Source organism: Bubalus bubalis, chromosome 11, assembly GCF_019923935.1.
Source record: "Bubalus bubalis isolate 160015118507 breed Murrah chromosome 11, NDDB_SH_1, whole genome shotgun sequence".
NCBI lineage: Eukaryota > Metazoa > Chordata > Mammalia > Artiodactyla > Bovidae > Bubalus > Bubalus bubalis.
In genome coordinates this window covers 32640550-32658815 of record NC_059167.1, presented here as the reverse complement: position 1 = coordinate 32658815, position 18266 = coordinate 32640550, and the positions used below count along the sequence as shown (strand labels likewise).

Sequence of the window (18266 nt, the reverse complement as noted above, 5' to 3'; positions counted from 1 at the left end):
CCACTGGACCACCAGGGAAGTCCCCAAGAACAGGCTTATTGAAAAGGTAAGACTTTTGTTGAATCTTGGGAAGAAGGTTAGAGCAAGTTGGATGAAGAAGATTGAGAGAAAAGTGTGAAAAAAAGCCTGGAGTCACCTGTGAGAGCAGTGTAGTGCAGTCAGTGAGAGCAGCGTGACTGGGGAGAGGAAACGGAAAGTACAGTATATGTTGGAACCTAGCGCAGGGCCAGAGGATGGAGTAAGCGGAATGCCAAATAGGAAATTAGCCTATTCAGTTGTCTGTAAGGAATGATTTTAGATTTTTAAATGGTGAAATCTGTGTGAAAAGTTTCTAAGCAAATAGAAACCAGAAGAATGAAATAGTTGGCAAGAGATGATGGTTTTGTACTGGAGCAGAATTATGAAGGGAGAAGTGCTGTTTTGAGAGAAAAAGCTTGATATCATGGGAAGGTCTGTGGGCATTGGCCTTAACTTGGCTACTTACTAGTTCTATGACGTGATCAGGTAAATCCCATTATCTCTGTGGACCTCAGTTTCTTTCTTCATCTGTAAAATGAAGAAAATTAGGGAAGCTGGGCTATTGGGTTCGCCTGCTTCTATAATTCCATGGCATGATTCCTGCAATTGTGATGAAATAATTGAGAAACCCTGATGACTCAGTTGGGTATGAGAAGGTAACTAAAGGGTAGAGAACTTAAGATAACTTCAAAATTTTGAGAATGTGAGACAAATGATGCTCTTAATAGAAATGAGGCAACATCAAAGAGGAGTAAGTTTAAGAGCTCCGTGCCTTCTTTAAAAATCAGAAGGTGGAAATCCAGCAGCTGGACATGAAGCACATTCCTGCTGATTTTACTTAGACTTGCCTTAGGCACTCTTCAAGTTTGTCAGTGTTTCTTTCATTTCTTTTAGGCCAAACACAGCACAAACTTGACCAGTCTTTTTTTTTTTTTTTTTTTAATAAGTGTTTAGTTAAATGCTTTATTGTGAATATGTATTTTCTGGACTCATCTTTTTTTTTTTTTTTTTTTTTTTTAATTTTATTTTATTGGACTCATCTTTAATCCAGACTGCTTAGTAATGTATTTTATTCCCGTTTTAATAAATTAGGTGACATTTATTAAATCTAAATGAGTTAGAAGTTTAGAAATTCTTTTCAGCGGTTTTAATAGTCTCTCTTGGGTTGTCTTCCTTTGGGAGTAAAACTTGATACCTGAATACTTAGAGCCTTTGCTGTATGTTTTAAATTTGTACTTCTTTTTAAAAACGTTTTAAATTTTATTTTTATTTATTTTTGGTTGCACTGGGTCTGTGTTGCTGCATGGGGGTGTTCTCTGTTTGTGGTGAGTGGGTGCTACTCTTCGTGGTGGTGCCAGGACTTCACATTGTGCTGGCCTCTCTTATGGAGGGCATGGGCGCTGTGCATGCGAGCATCAGCAGTTGTGGCGCATGGCCTTAGTTATTCCATGACAGACAGGATCCTTCCAGACCAGGGATCGCACCTGTGTCCCCCTCATTGGCGAGTAGATTCTTAACCACTGGGCCACCAGGAAGTCCCAGATTTGCGCTTCTTGACTATAAATCATTGTAATTGTGCCCATGTCTTTTTCATATGTGTAAGTCATATTTTCGGAAATTATCAGTGCCTTCTGGGAATTATCTTTTAATTTTCTTAGTGTGTGGTGACCTGAGCCTGAATAGATTTCATTAACCAAATGACTGATATGCTGACAGCAAAAAATAGGAATTTATCTTTTTAAAAAAAATCTAGAAAATTCACCTGCAGCAGATTGCCATTTGTAGGTATTTCTTCTAATGGTTCGGTATAGCTTACTGAATAGACTTTTTCTCCTTTTTTTTATTTCCAGAGCTCAAAGCATGCCTGTTTTTAAAGAGGTGAAGGTTCAACTTTTAGAAGATGCAGGCACAGAAAAGGACCCTGTTACCCAGGAGAATAGAATTTCACCCAGTGGAATTGACTCAGCTACAACTGTGGCTGCAGCAACCGCTGCCGCCATTGCGACAGCAGCTCCACTGATGAAAGTATATCTGTTTCTTCCTAGAGACTCATAACTTCTTTGTAAAATGTACCAGACACTGATTTTGTAATTGTTGTGTCCAGCCGTGACTAGGGACATTCTCGTTGTTCTCTGAGGTTATGTATTATTTCTCAGAAGTTATGAGACGTAACTCTCATCCCTGTGTTACTGCTAGAAAATCCTGGATTCCTTCGTTTTAGCAGTGGAGTATCTCATCTTGGGAGCCACTCAGTCTTGGGTAGCTGGGATGGCTGAACATCCTTATTTTAGAGCTAGAATTGACAATACAGATCATATATACAAAGCCCTCCATTTGTAACTGAGAAGGTTGAAAAACAGGTCAGAGTCAGCATCAAGTCTTAGAGCTAATAGGTGGGAGAGCCAAGATTGCTGACCAAACTCAGTTCATTCACTCAGTCGTGTCCGACTCTGTGACCCCATGGACTGCAGCATGCCAGGCCTCCCTGTCCATCACCAACTCCCGGAGTTTACTCAAACTCATGTCCATTGAGTCGGTGATGCCATCCAACCATCTCATCCTCTGTCTTCCCCTTTTTCTCCCGCCTTCAATCTTTCCCAGCATCAGGGTCTTTTCCAGTGAGTCAGTTCTTTGCATCAGGTGGCCAAAGTATTGGAGTTTCAGCTTTAGTATCAGTTCTTCCAATGAATATTCAGGACTGATTTCTTTTAGGATGAACTGGTTGGATCGCCTTGCAGTCCAAGGGACTCTCAAAAGTCTTGTCCAACACCACAGTTCAAAAGCACCAAATCTTCAGCGCTCAGCTTTCTTTATAGTCCATCTCTCACATGCATACATAACTACTGGAAAAACCACAGCTTTGACTAGATGGACCTTTGTTGGCCAAGTAATGTCTCTACTTTTTAATATGCTGTCTAGGTTGGTCATAACTTTTCTTCCAAGGAGCAAGCATCTTTTAATTTCATGGCTGCAGTCACCATCTGCAGTGATTTTGGAGTCCCCCCAAATTAAGTCTTTCACTGTTTCCACTGTTTCCCCATCTATTTGCCATGAAGTGATGGGACCAGATGCTGTGATCTTAGTTTTCTGACGATATAAAAATTCTATGTGGCAAATTTGGTATTTTTTAAGAGAAAAAAGATCTAGTTAAGGATAGCTATTCTGCCTTATTTCTGTGATTCTAAAAATAAAGGCTTTAGAAGCATCAGAAATGTAGAGGGTAAAAGTTCTGGTTTGATAGTTTCTCTATACCAGTTCACTTTATATAACCTTTCTAATAATTGAGCATGTTTTTGATGTCTGGATATTTTTGTTTTAGGTGCAGAGTGAGTTGGAAGCAAAGGTTAATTCTGTTACAGAATTACTCAATAAGTTACAGGAGACTGATAAACAGTTACAACGTGTTACAGAGCAGCAGACAACCATGCAGAATAAACAGGAGACACTACACTGTCATGATCATGAAAAACAAATGAATGTGTTTATGGAGCAACACATTCGGCATCTTGAAAAGCTGCAACAACAGCAAATCGATATTCAGGTATGTGTAATAAAGCGACCACACATCCCGTGACCTTTCATCACTCGGATCTCAAAGCTGATATTCATTGATTATTCCAGTAGTTCATCTCCTTAGATTGTAACAGTTTTAGTTCTTAAATAATGATTTGTTCATCATTCTTTTCTTCTATGTGGAAAAGAAGAACTCTGCATGTTCTAGTTCAGGTGTCTAGCTTTGTGAGACCTCTCCTTAAAACTGTTTTTTTCCTTCTTTCGTGATATTTCTTTTCATGGCATTTTAAAAGGGCTTATATTGCATTGCAGTTTTCTGTTTATATCAGTGGTTCTTAGCCTGGCAAAGTGCTTCAGAATCACGTGGAGAGCTTTATAAAAATACACATGCTTATACTGGTCAGAAATTCTGAAATAGCAGGTCTAAGATAGGCCTGGACATCCTTGAAAGCTCTCTAATGATTCTGATACACACCCTTGGATGAGAATCACCTAGTATACATATTTGCTTCTACATTTACCTAGTTAAAAAGAATGAACATTCTTATGCCTTTTGAATGAGGCACAGGGCTATTATAAAGAGAGTTATCCTCATAGACAGCTAATAGTATAGTATATTTATTTTGAAATTTCCTAGTCCTTGGATAGTACCCAGCGCTCAGGTACTCAGATTTTTTAAAAAAGATTTTTTAGAATGAGTGAATGACCAGCATTGTAAATGCATTGTTTTTAATTTACCCCTCCGCGTCCACCCCTTATTACTGTGCAACTTGAATTTGCCAGGTGATGTCACTGCAGGAGATGCAAGAGACAAGGGTTGATTCCTGGGTTTGGAAGATACCCTGAAGTAGGAAATGGCAACCCACTCAAGTATTCTTGCCTGGAAAATCCCATGGAGAGAGGAACCTGGCGGGCTGCAGTCCACGGGGTCCCAAAGAGTTGGACAGAACTGAGCACACACTCCTAGTACTCCTTAAAAACTTTTAAAGATACAATTAAAATATAACATTCAGAAGAATATACAAAAATAAGCTTATTATACTTCAGTATAAGATCATAGAGTGAACTCTAATATCCTATAATTTTTAAGACTTCCTAATAGGGTTTGTCTTGAAGTCTTGATGTGATTGATATTATTTTAGTTTGAATGATTATGGCATATAAAATAAAGTTTTAGTAAGCACTCTGTACATTGCTAAAATTGAGTGTGTAGCACGTCATCTAGAGAAGCCAGGAGTGGGCCTATCAGAGTGCTGGTCCCCAGTCTACAGAAATCTTTGCTTCTCTAAGCCTTGATTTCTTTACCTAGAAAACAATTTTATTTTTGTTGTTTAGGATAGAATCAGGTTACACATTTGAAAAGCACATTGATTTCTTATTTTAACGTAGTTCTAAGTGCCTTTCTGCCATTCATTTATCCTTCCATAAATAAACACATAATTTATTAACTTTATCATTTTTGAAGAATGAAATCTTTTGCTAATTCAGACATCTTGTTTGTGGAATTTATAACTACAGAGAAAATTGAACTTATGACATGTAAAGTATTTTCATAGTTCAGTTAATGCTTCAGTTCAGTTCAGTTCAGTTGCTCAGTCGTGTCTGACTCTTCATGACCCCATGAATTGCAGCATGCCAGGCCTCCCTGTCTATCACCATCTCCCGGAGTTCACTCAGACTCACATCCATCGAGTCAGTGATGACATCCAGCCATCTCATCCTCTGTCGTCCCCTTCTCCTCCTGCCCCCAATCCCTCCCAGCATCAGAGTCTTTTCCAGTGAGTCAACTCTTCACATGAGGTGGCCAAAGTATTGGAGTTTCAGCTTCAGCATCATTCCCTCCAAAGAAATCCCAGGGCTGATCTCCTTTAGAATGGACTGGTTGGATCTCCTTGCAGTCCAAGGGACTCTCAGGAGTCTTCTCCAACACTGCAGTTCAAAAGCATCAATTCTTCAGTGCTCAGCCTTCTTCATGAAATGAAATTCTTTGAATCCATCCATCTGTTTTATGTAGAGGGATCTCAGCACACTTTTAAGAATTCTGTAAAATTCTTTTAAGAATTCTTTTTTTTTTTTTTTGCCTAGCATAAGACTCTTTTAAAATCAGTTTTATTAGTTATGATATGTGTACATTTCAGATATTTTAATAAATAGTGTTAAAACCTGTGTTTTCCATTTATATGTAAATTAATATTTTACTACTGCTACTACGCAAAGCTACGGTTTTATTTTAGTGCTTTCTACCAATGGTTTTTAAACCTTTAAATAAAATCTTATCATCGGTATTTAAAAGATGAGATGTTTTGGTTTTAAATTCTCTGGTTTAAGTAGAGGTCAAGGGCTAGGGTCCCTTTCTCCTGGTTCTCTCCTAGAGAGAGTGTCTCTAGGAGACAGTAGTGTCTCAGTGTTTCCTGAGGCATCAGGAGTGTCTGATGAGCCATCTCTGAGGTGAAAAGGAAGAAACTGAGGTTTAGAACAAATAATCAGGGCCACACTGTAGAGCCAGACGTAACCCAAGTCTTTGTGTTATTGTATCTTTCCAGTAGCATTGCTCCTGCAGTGAGTAGTTGCATGCAATGTTTATATTGTTGTTATTTATCACATCTAATAGATTGTCTTCAGGTCCTCTAATAAATTTCAAGATATTTTGTCATCTAACTCTTTCAGGTGATATTTGAAATTAACAAAGTTATTTTATGTTTTCTAGGCTCATTTCATCAGTGCTGCACTGAAGACTAATAGTTTTCAGCCTGTTACTGTACCTCCTCCTAGAGCAGTGGAAAAGTATTCTGTAAAACCAGACCATTTGAATTTTGGTAGCCGTAATCTGTCTTCACATAATGTCTTTACTTCCAAACAAGGTAAAAATATGTAGTTCTCTATGAATAAAATATGCCAGCTATGAATGTTCTTTGCAGTTTGTAAGCAGAAAACTTATTTACTAGGTTATAAGAGACTCTTAATTTTATAAAATTAGGGATTTTTTTCAGCCAAGGAATTTCTAGATTATTTTGAAACTTGTTCAGCCAAGTTATGGATCATGTCCTATTTAATGGTTTTAATTAATAACTTTCATAAATTGTCAGAAGCATTTCTACATAAATTTAGAAAAGTTTAACTTATCTAGCAGACCTGGGTTTGATCCCTGGGTTGGGAAGCTCCCCTGGAGAAGGAAATGGCAACCCATTCCAATATTCTTGCCTGGAGATATTCATGGACAGAGGAGTCTGGAGGGCTACAGTCCTGGGGGTACAAAGAGTCATACACGACTGAGCAACCAACATACACACATATACACAGCATTGAAACTGCTTGTCAGCAGTTCACCAATACTCTGACAAACTGCATATTTACTGTTTTTCTTCATTCTGTCAGGGGAGAAACCACCTGAGTACAATTATAAACTATTTCCAAATATTTTCAAGGAGTAATACAAGTCTATTTTAATGAAATTTTAAAAATCTGTTTATAATAACAAAGGAATACACAGCTTATTTGTGTTAAACCTTTGGAATTTAAACTCTTATCAATAAATGTATCTCCAGGTTACTGATTTGAATAATGAACCGATGAAAATCAAGAGCCTATCCCTTTAGTGATATATAAGATCCATGTAGTACATTATTCCTGACATTTGATTTGTTAGGACATTGTTATATTACAGACATATTAAAGGCTCCTTATACTTGCACAGTTGCACTCATGCTAGTAAAGTAATGCTCAAAATTCTCCAAGCCAGGCTTCAGTAATACGTGAACCGCGAACTTCCAGATGTTCAAGCTGGTTTTAGAAAAGGCAAAGGAACCAGAGATCAAATTGCCAACATTGGCTGGATCATCAAAAAAGCAAGAGAGTTCCAGAAAAACATCTATTTCTGCTTTATTGACTATGCCAAAGCCTTTGACTGTGTGGATCACAATAAACTGTAGAAAATTTGAAAGAGATGGGAATACCAGACCACCTGACCTGCCTCTTGAGAAACCTATATGCAGGTCAGGAAACAACAGTTAGAACTGGACATGGACCAACAGACTGGTTTCAAATAGGAAAAGGAGTACGTCAAGGCTGTATATTGTCACCCTGCTTATTTAACTTATATGCAGAGTACTTCATGAGAAACGCTGGGCTGGAAGAAGCACAAGCTAGAATCAAGATTGCTGGGAGAAATATCAATAACCTCAGATATGCAGATGACACCACCCTTATGGCAGAAAGTGAAGAGGAACTCAAAAGCCTCTTGATGAAAGTGAAAGTGGAGAGTGAAAAAGTTGGCTTAAAGCTCAACATTCAGAAAATGAAGATCATGGCATCTGGTCCCATCACTTCATGGGAAATAGATAGGGAAACAGTAGAAACAGTGGCTGACTTTATTTTTTTGGGCTCCAAAATCATTGCAGATGGTGACTGCAGCCATGAAATTAAAAGACGCTTACTCCTTGGAAGGAAAGTTATGACCAACCTAGATAGCATATTCAAAAGCAGAGACATTACTTTGCCAACAAAGGTCTGTCTAGTCAAGGCTATGGTGGTCATATATGGATGTGAGAGTTGGACTGTGAATAAAGCTGAGTGCCGAAGAATTGATGCTTTTGAACTGTGGTGTTGGAGAAGACTCTTGAGAGTCCCTTGGACTGCAAGGAGATCCAACCAGTCCATTCTAATGGAGATCAGCCCTGGGTGTTCTTTGGAAGGAATGATGCTAAAGTTGAAACTGCAGTACTTTGGCCACCTCATGCAAAGAGTTGACTCATTGGTAAAGACTCTGATGCTGGGAGGGATTGGGGGCAGGAGGAAGAGGGGACAACAGAGGATGAGATGGCTGGATGGCATCACTGACTCGATGGATCTGAGTTTTGGTGAACTCTGGGAGATGGTGATGGACAAGGAGGCTTGGTGTGCTGCGATTCATGGGGTCACAAAGAGTCGGACACAACTGAGCGACTGAACTGAACTGATACTTGCAAGTTGCTTTATGTCTCCCACAAATGTGTGGATCTTAAACTTCTGTGAAGTAATGTGAGTCATTTTTTAAGTTGTAAAGGGAGGAAAATGAAGCACAGAAAGTTTATGACTGCCTGCTCTAGGTCACCTGGCTTGAGAGTGGGAGTGTCAGAGCTGCAGCAGGAACTCAGGTTTCTATGCTCACTGTTTATAGTTGTCAGTTTTGTGGGCTTTCCTGGTGGCTCAGTGGTAAAAGAGGGCTCAGTGGTAAAGAATCACCTGCCAGTGCAGGAGACAAGTGTTGGATCCCTGGGTCACCTGAACAATAGCATCAATGTGTTTTGTGCTCACTAAAGTGCGATCTCTAGATCAAAGTATATAAAAATTTTAAGACTTGTTATACTTAGTACTGGGCTTCTCTGGTGGCTCAACTAGTACAGAATCTGCCTGCAATGTGGGAGACCTGGGTTCAATCCCTGGGTTGGGAAGATCCCCTGGAGGAGGGCATGGCAACCCACTCCAGTATTCTTGCCTGGAGAATCCCCGTGGACAGAGGAGCCTGGCGGGCTACAGTCTGTGGAGTCACACAGAGTCAGACACGACTGAACAACTAAGCACACGTACTTAGTACCAGATGACCTTCTCAGTTTTCATTGCCATGAGCAGTGTCTGGCTTGGCCATTTTCATCACAACTTAAATAGCACTGAATATTGTCATATTTTTTTCTTATTAGGTTTAAGTATAAAGTATTTATAGTTTATATTCTTTTGATTTCTAGTGAGGATGAAGTTATTTCTATATATTTGTTAATAACTTGAGTATCCTATAGAATTTTGGTTTTATTTTTAAAACATGGGGAAGAGTAATGTTATAATTTAAATATTTTTTAAAAGTAAGTTAAATTTATTATTTTCTTAATTTTCTGTTGAAGCACCTTCAAGAGAGGTTGAAGATACAAGTTTTGATAAACAGAGATCTCCTTTGGAGACACCAGCACCTCGCAGATTTGCTCCTGTTCCTGTTTCAAAGGATGATAAAATATCAAAGAGGGAAAATCCTATAGAAGAAAAAGAAAATATGGCGCTTTCATGTCATACAGGTAATAAAGCAATTATGATTAGCACACACTACTTTTATTAGGGGCTTTCCTGGTGACTCTGTCACCGTGCTGTGCTTGGTCATGTTCAACACTTTGCGACCCCGTGAACTGTAGCCCACCAGGCTCCTCTGTTCATGGAATTTTCCAGGCAGATTACTTGAGTAGGGTTTCCATTTCCTACTCCGGGGATCTTCTCAACCCAGGGATCGAACCTGCATCTCTGGTGTCTGCTGTGTTGGCAGGCAGATGCTTTACCAGGAAGTCAGCAGTAAAGAATCTGCCTGCCAATGCAGGAGACATGGGTTTGCTATCTGGGTCAGGAAGAGCCCCTGGAGAAGGAAATGGCAACCCACTCCAGTATTCTTGTCTGGGAAATCCCATGGACAGAGGAGCCTGGTGGCCTATAGTCCATGGGGTTGCAAAAGAGTTGAACACATCTAAGCGATTAAACAACAAAAGCAACAACTTTTGTTAGGCCTATCTCAAGTTAGGAACAGATTTCCACATTTAGGATTTATAATTCCCTCATGTGGACTTCCCAGATGGCTCAGTGGTAAAGAATCTGCCTGCCAAGCAGGAGACACAAATTTAATTCCTGGGTCAGGAAGATCCACTAGAGAATAAAATAGTAACCCTAACCCACTCCAGTATTCTTGCCTGGGAAATCCTATGAACAGAGGAGACTGGTGGGCGACAGTCCATGGGGTCTCAGAGAGTCGGACACAACTGAGCGACTTAAAAAAAAAAACCAGCAAATGAACTGAAGTGGGACCTCTGTTCTTAATATTTTTCTTTAAGTGATACTAGGCAAATTAAGCTTCTTTTGATTCTTTGTAGAAGGAGTTGGAGATAAACCTTTGTAATTATTCTATCTTCTGCAAGTTATTATGTAAACCTTTAATGAAAAATGTTATTAATAAAAAATAATGCATTGTTGAAAGTAAGCTGATTATCATGTTTACTTATATAATTTTTAAGTGTGAGTTTGAATAATAAAACTAAGAAATTTAACATTTATTATCATGTTCAGTTAGAAAAATGCTAATAACCTTTATAAGTGACAAGAAATAATAATTTGTTTTAGATCTTTATACTATTTATAGTAAAAGTAAGCAGAAATGTTAAGTATAAGCTTTCATTTTTGGAATTATTTAAATGTATTTCAATCTTGTCCTGGACATATTTAAAGACTCTTAAGTAATTTAAAAAATATAATCTTTATTAAGTAAACCAACCCTAACCACCCAAAAAATTGATAAGTAGTCTCATTAAAGATGAGGCTAAAAGGAAGATTCAACCAATACTAGTTATGAAGAAACTGTTAAATCTCCCTTTGACTGTTTATAAAAATATTTCTGTATACAGGGCTTTGCCATGATGTTACTTCTCATTCATACTCTTTTTTCTTCTGTAATGGAAATTAATTCAGGCCTAAACTTTTACAAGTATAGTTTCCATGAGTTATAAATATTTAGTTTTTGATGTATATGTAGTCTACCTTGTAGAGTGAAATGAGTAGATCATTACCATGTGAAACTAATTTAGTACAAATATGTGTAAGCTATTATATAAAAGAGGAATGAATTAGTACTTGAAAAATGATACTGTATTTCTTGTATTGTAGGAAGTGTAGGATTCTTGGAACAAATTCTGAATAACCATGATTCTTTGACAAGAATAAGTGAATCTTCAGACAAAACCTCACAAGCTAGGTCAAAACTGGGGTGGAATCCTGAGAAGAGAAACAGGTAAAATGAGATTGGAATACAAACTAGATTGAAGAGTTTTTTTTTAATATTTCTAAAATTTTTTCAGAAATTTTTATGGGTTTATAAGATTGCTTTTAAAAATTGTCTTAGATTTAGTTACCATTTTCTTCTGCTAATATATCTTTCCTCTTTTCTGTAATTATACAATGTGTGTGTTTAGTTGCTCAGTCATGTCTGACTGTTTGTGACCACATGGACTGTAGCCTGCCAGTTTCTTCTGTCCATGGAGAGTCTCCAGGCCAGAATGCTGGAGTGGGTAGCCTTTGCCTTCTATAGGGAATCTTTCCAACCCAGGGTTTGAACCCAGGTCTCCCGCACTGTAGGTGGATTCTTTACCATCTAAGTCACCAAATGAATACATCTAATTTTCTCAAAATGTAAATTATTTACTATTCATTTCTGATTAAATGATATCTTGGATTTGCTTCAATAATAATCCATTGCAGGGTGGGGAAAACCAGGTTGGAAGTATAAATGAAATGAAGACAGCCATGAGTTAGTTATTGATGTAGGTAAATAAGGGTAATGGAGGTCATTATACTACTCTTTCTACTTTTGTGTTTGAAACTTTACATTATAAAAAGTTTTTAAAAAGTCAAGTAAATAGTAAAATTCAAGGTATAGTCAGGCAATATGATTTTTTCTTGAATGTCATGAAAACCACAGTAACAAAAACTAAACAAGCTACGTTTTGTGTAATCTCATAAGGAGACATTGTACAATTTTAGTCTGTTACCAGTAGTGTAATTGCTGATAAAGTAAGATTTATGTCTGTCATGTTGTTATATGTTTTTATATATCTTAGGTCTTTTTTTTATTCCACTATTCCTCCATAGTGTCTTTTTTTTAACATTAAATAGATATTTTCTAGTATAACATTTTAATTCCCTTATTGCTTTTTTACTATTTTTTTTTTTTTTGAGTTATTTTCTCAGTAGTTGCCCTAGGAACTACAATTAACATCTTAATTTAAAACAATCTAAAAAGAATAAAATAAAATAATCTAGTTTGGATTAATACCAGTTTAATTTCTATAGGATTCAGAAACTTTACTGCAATATAGACTGACTCCCTCCTCTCTTCTTTCTGCTATTATTATCATACAAATTGTGTCTTTATACATTATAAGCTTGTCTCTGGTGCTGCTGTTGCTGCTAAGTCGCTTCAGTCGTGTCCAACTCTACAGCTTGATAATTACTGTTTTACACCGTTGTCTTTTATATCAGATAAAAGGAGAGAGTTATAAACAAATACTCTAACACTGTCTTTTATATTTACCTATACAGTTAACTTTCACCCATACTCTTTATTTCACGTGGATTTGAGTTAGTGCGTAAAGTCCTTTTATTTCACCCTAAGGGACTCTTTTTAGTATTTACTATAGGGTAAGTCTGATAGTGATGAATGCTCTCAGTTTTATTTATCTGGAAATGTCATAATTTCTATCTTTGAAGCATAGTTTTACTGGATGTAGAATTTTTGGTAGATACTCTTGTCCTTTTAGTGCTTTGAATATATCATTTTACTACCTTCTAGATTGCATGATTTCTGATGAGAAATATACTATTAATCTTACTAAGGATACTTTGTATATAATTAATCACTTTTATCTTTAAGGATTCTCTGTCTTAGGCTTTTGACAGTTTGATGTGTCTAAATGTGGATCTTTTTGAGTTCATCCTCCTAAAATTGTGTTGATCTTCTTGGATGAGTGAATTAACATTCATTAAGTTGGGGAATTTTTTGGCCTTTATTTTTTTTCACAGTTAAATAGTACACATGACTTTTTTTTTTCTCCTTAGGTTATGTTGTCTGTTGGTATGCTTGATGGTATTTGACAGGTCTTAAGGATTTTAGTTTTTCTCGTTCTTTTTTTGCTCTGTTCTTCAAACTGTGCTCAGTCGCTCAGTCATGCCCAAATCTTTGCGGCCCCATAGACTACAGCCCACCAGACTCCTCTGTCCATGGAATTTTCTAGGCAAGAATAGTGGAATGGGTTGCCATTTCCTACTCCAGGGCATCTTTCCGACACAGAGATCAAACCCAAGTTGCTTGCATCTCCTGCATTGTCAGGCAGATTCTTTACCACTAGCACTACCTGGGAAGCCCATTCCTCTAACTGGATAATCTTAATTAACCTATCTTTAAATTTGCTGATTCTTTCTCTTACCAATTTGAATATGCAGTTTAGCCTGTCAGGTGAATTTTACGTTTCAGTTGCTATATTTTTCAACTCCAGAATTTCTGTTTTTTTAAAAATAGCTTTTGTTTTTTAAAAGAATTTATTTATTTATTTTTGGTTGCACTGGGTCTTTGTTGCTGCTCGTGGGCTTTCTCTGGTTGTGGTAAGTGGGACCTACTCTCTGTTGCAGTGCACAGGCTTCTCATTGTGTCTTCTCTTATTGCAGAGGATGGTCTCTAGGTGTGTGGGCTCCGTAGTTGTGGCATGTGGGCTGTATGGCACATGGGCTCTATGGCGCGCGGGCTCAGTGGTTGTAGTGCATGAGCTTTAGTTGCTTCATGGCATATGGAATTTTCCCAGACCAGGAATGGAACTCATGTCCCCCACAGTGGCAGGCAGATTCTTATCCACTGTACTACCACAGAAGTCCAGTAGCTTTCATCTTTTTTGGTATTCTTTATTTGATGAGACTTCATTCTTATTTATTTATTTATTTTGGTCTTGCTCCGTGGCTTGTAGGATCTTAGTTCCCTGACCAGAGATTGAACCCAGGTCCTCAGCATGGAGTGCTAACCACTGGAAAGTATGGAGTGGTGAAAGCATGGAGTCCTAACCACTGGACCACCAGGGAATTCCCAAGACTTCATTATTATTTTTGTTGTTGTTGTTCAGTCTCTAAGTCATGTCTGATTTACTGCAACCCCATGGACTCCTGCACACCAGGCTCCTCTGTCCTTCACTATCTCCCGGAATTGGCTCAGATTTATGTTCATTGAGTCAGTGTATCTAACCATCTTATCCTCTGCCAACCTCATTCTCCTTTTTCCTTCAGTCTTTCCCAGCATCAGGGTCTTTTCCAGTGAGTCATCTCTTTGCATCAGGTGGCCAGAGTATTGGAGCTTCAACTTCAGCATCAGTCCTTTCATTCTTTTGAAAAGTGAAAGTGTTAGTCGCTCAGTTGTGTCTGACTCTTTGCAACCTCATGGACTGGAGCCTGCCAGGCTCCTCTATCCATGGGATTTCCCAGGCAAGAGTACTGGAGTGGGTTGCCATGCTGTCCTCTAGGAGATCTTCCCAACCCAGGGACTGATACTTTTCTCTAATTATAGTAGCTAATTTATGGTCTTTCTCTAGTTAAGTCCAATATATGGAGTTCCTCAAGGATAGTTTCTACTGATATTCTTTTTCCTGTGTCTGAGCTATATTTCCTATTTCTTTGTATCTCACAACTTTTTGTTGAAAATTAGACATTGAAAATAATTTAATGGGCCAGTTCTGGAAATTAGATTCTTCCATCAACTCCCACCCTCCCACCAGGGTTTGTTGTTATTGCTGGTTGTTGTTGTTCTTATTGTTGCTCTTTAATGATTTTCCTGGACTAATTCCGTTATTTTTATTCTTTATTATGTGTAGCAAGTCTCCATTTGGTTAGCTAAGTTAGCTAATGATTGGAAGATTTCCTTAACTATTTTGAATGAGTACGTCTCGGTATCTTTGCCAAGGGGCTGTGTGTGTGTGTGTGTGTGTGTGTGTATACACTGGGGAACACCTTCAGTGCTCCAGCCGTTTGCAAGCCTATCTTAATCCTAACTTCCTACTCGTAAAGAGTTCATGGTCAGCCAGAGGTGAAAGATTATGCCCTTCTTAGGTCATTCTTTTGCATGCATAGAGCCCTGCATATGCATATGACCTTCTAGAGCCCTAGTAGTGTTTCGGAGCTTTTCAGACTCCATCGTGGGGACTTGCTGCTCAATTCAGTGGTTAAGACTCCACCTTCCAGTGCAGGGGCTGTGGCTTGGACCTCTGGTCAGGGAACTAAGGTTCCACATGCCACGGGGTGTGGCCAGAAATTAAAAAAACAAACAACTCCATCGTGGACATCTCCTTCCCCAGTTTTTTGCTTATTGTCCACCCTCTTGTTTGCTTCAACTGGTATGACTTCCTCAGGCAGCTAAGATGTTAAGCAATTGCCACTGTTTTTAAAAAATGACCCTGGGATGGGATTTCTCACTGAGTCAGATTTAAGGAGAAACCTTGTGAATATGACTTTTTTAAGAAGCTCCACACTTTTCCCACCCTTTTAGTGGCTGTGAGGCTGTTGGTTTTCACAGCTACATTGATGATGAGGCTGTTGATTTTCAAAGCTACTCAGAGTTGGGGAAAGGCCTCTGGGAATAGAGCAATTTAAAATATCATAGAGCTTGCTGTTCTTGTCAGCCATTTTTGTTAAGTAAGTGTTCCTACAAGCTTTTCTTTAATTTCCACCATTCTGAAAAAGCTGATTTGACCATTTTTGCTAGTTTTTCCAGTGTTCTTGCCTGGAGAATCCCAGGGACAGGGGAGCCTGGTGGGCTGCCGTCTGTGGGGTCACACAGAGTCGAACACGACTGAAGCGACTTAGCAGCAGCAGCAGCTAGTGTTTTGTTTGCTTTTATTCAGGAGTAGATTTTTAGAGATTATTACTCTACCATTCTAGAAGTGCTTCTGCACATTAGTTTCTTCAAAGCAAAACCATTTTCTGCTCTTTTCCTACTATTCTTAAACCAATCTGGTCAGAGTAATTTTGTTCCTTGTAATTTTTGTGTTTTGTATGTTTAACCACATAATTGACTGATTCTTTGTACAATTTTAATAGGACCCATTTAGAATTCATATAACTAAGAATGTATCAAAGATTTATATCATCAAATGTTTACTGAATTTATGGCAATTTAGAAAACTTTACTTTGAAATCTTTTTCAGCATTGATACTATAGCCACTCAAAGATTTCCTTCCTATGAAGAACTAGGAACAGCTAAAGTGACTGTGCAGAAGTCTGATGATCATGAACTTGATCAAAAGAGGAAAGAAACGAATAGCATACTCCAGGTAAAGTGTGAACAGTCTTGAAATTAATGATGAGCAAAGGTAAAAATTATGAAGAAATAAAGTTACCAAGACAAAGCAGGAGGAGGATGAAGACAGAGCACTGAAAGACATGTCAGCCCAACTTGTTTCCCTTACAAAACTTTTCCAAAAGCCCTCTTCAGGTGATTCCTACTTCTTACTCCTTGGCTGAGAGTGAGCCACGTGGCCAGCTGTTACTCTCAAGCTTCTGTTGGAGAGGAAGGAAGGCGGAAGGGAAATGCGAATGGCCCTTGTTTATCCAGTTCACATTGTCTGCCCTGGCTACCCAAAACCAATGTGCTCTTAATTTGTTTAGCTTTCTTCAGCAGATAGAGCTTTTATAGGCCACTGAACATTCACAGTATACATCTAAATGGAAAGAAACTTTAGTTGCCGAGTATTCTTGTATAGCTCTTCAATTTGACAAATTCATTCCTTAGACTGGTGTGGTATATGCCCCAAACTATACTAACAGCTCTTAAGTGGATTAAAATATGAATATAAGTTTTACATATTGATATTCTTGCCTTTTTATCTTTTAAGTTGAAAGAATCTCAGATGTCAGGGCTTGTGGATCTTCCACAGAATTCCATTAAGCTTCAAATAACAAATACAAGATCTGTATTGAAAGATGCTGAGAAGATTTTAAGAGGAGTACAAAATAATAAAAAAGTACTTGAAGAAAATCTGGAAGCTATAATTCGTGCAAAGGATGGAGCTGCCATGTATTCATTTATCAATGCTCTGTCCAACAACAGGTAGGACAGGATGTTGGCATCCCAAGGTTTTTTATGAAACTGCCAGTTTACAGGCTCTCTTCATTTTTTTTCTAAGCACTGCCTTTTGCTTTAATGTGTTTTGATGTTTAGAAAAGATTCTTCATTGCCTTTGATAGTGTGGGCTTATTATAAAGTTGGAATTTGGTTATACGCATGCTGCTATTATTTTTCACAGGTGTTAATTTTCCCTTTAATTTTTTTTTTCTCTTTTTGGTACATATTTACTGGAATCTACATATGCTTTGCAGGCATCCCTGAAACATTTGATGAAACTAATAACATTTACTTTTCCTTTTCAAATGAAGGCTATTGGGCTACACAATAGATTCAAAGCTAGATAGGAGTTCTGTTCTTAGGACCTTTAATGTTAATCTAAGAAAATTCTTTTTTCTCTTTTGTAGGGAGATATCAGAGAAGATTCGGATCAAAAAGACTGTAGATGACTGGATTAAAACCATTTCTGCAGAAATTCAAGTAGGTATTAAAAAGAATTAAGTGAATTCTTAAGAGATACCATTAATTCCAATTTATAAGTATCATAGCTATTCTCAAAATATTCCTTATAAGTCCACTTATAAGTCTTAATTTCACTCTATCACCCATTGTACTTATTAGTAATAAGGTCCATTTTATTCATCATGTGCTTTGTCTCATAAATTGTATTGTGGCTGTTAACTGGAAAATTGTAGACAACTACTAAAATATGAGTGATTTCAAAGAAAATTTAGCAAAAGCATTTGGAAAAGAAAGTAGACATAAAAAAGTATACTTAAGAAGACAGCAGATTTAGAAGCATTGGCTTACCAAAGTAAAAGCATCAAAGTTACTTAAAAGGAGAATACTCCACAAAAATCTCTAAGATTACTGTGTTTAGAGAAGTCAGTTCCAGATGGAAAAATTTCCACTTTCTCACTTCCACACATCTTATGGTATATCTACAGACGTGAGTATTGCAAAAATTCAGGAGAGTTCTTTTTATTAGGTGGTCAGTAATTTAAAGGAAGTTTCTCAATATTTTAGGTATTTTTAAGCAAACTAGACAAGTTAACTCATTTTTACCTGGAGGTGCAAAGTGTT

The 18266-nt window shown here is 37.7% G+C and overlaps 1 protein-coding gene across 16 annotated transcripts in view; it reads left to right on the top strand.

The window, feature by feature from the left end:
• KIAA0586 (KIAA0586 ortholog) overlaps nt 1-18266 on the top strand; it is a 126115-nt gene that overhangs the window by 10205 nt on the left and 97644 nt on the right. For 15 of the 16 annotated variants that reach the window (XM_044924917.2, XM_025295454.3, XM_025295453.3 and 12 more), the window contains 8 exons: nt 1869-2043; nt 3338-3559; nt 6239-6392; nt 9405-9572; nt 11197-11320; nt 16266-16392; nt 16954-17168; nt 17591-17663. In XM_044924917.2, the coding sequence (XP_044780852.2) occupies nt 1869-2043; nt 3338-3559; nt 6239-6392; nt 9405-9572; nt 11197-11320; nt 16266-16392; nt 16954-17168; nt 17591-17663 (1258 nt within the window). The remainder of the gene's footprint in view (nt 1-1868; nt 2044-3337; nt 3560-6238; nt 6393-9404; nt 9573-11196; nt 11321-16265; nt 16393-16953; nt 17169-17590; nt 17664-18266) is intronic. The other variant, XM_044924918.2, reaches the window with a different exon arrangement.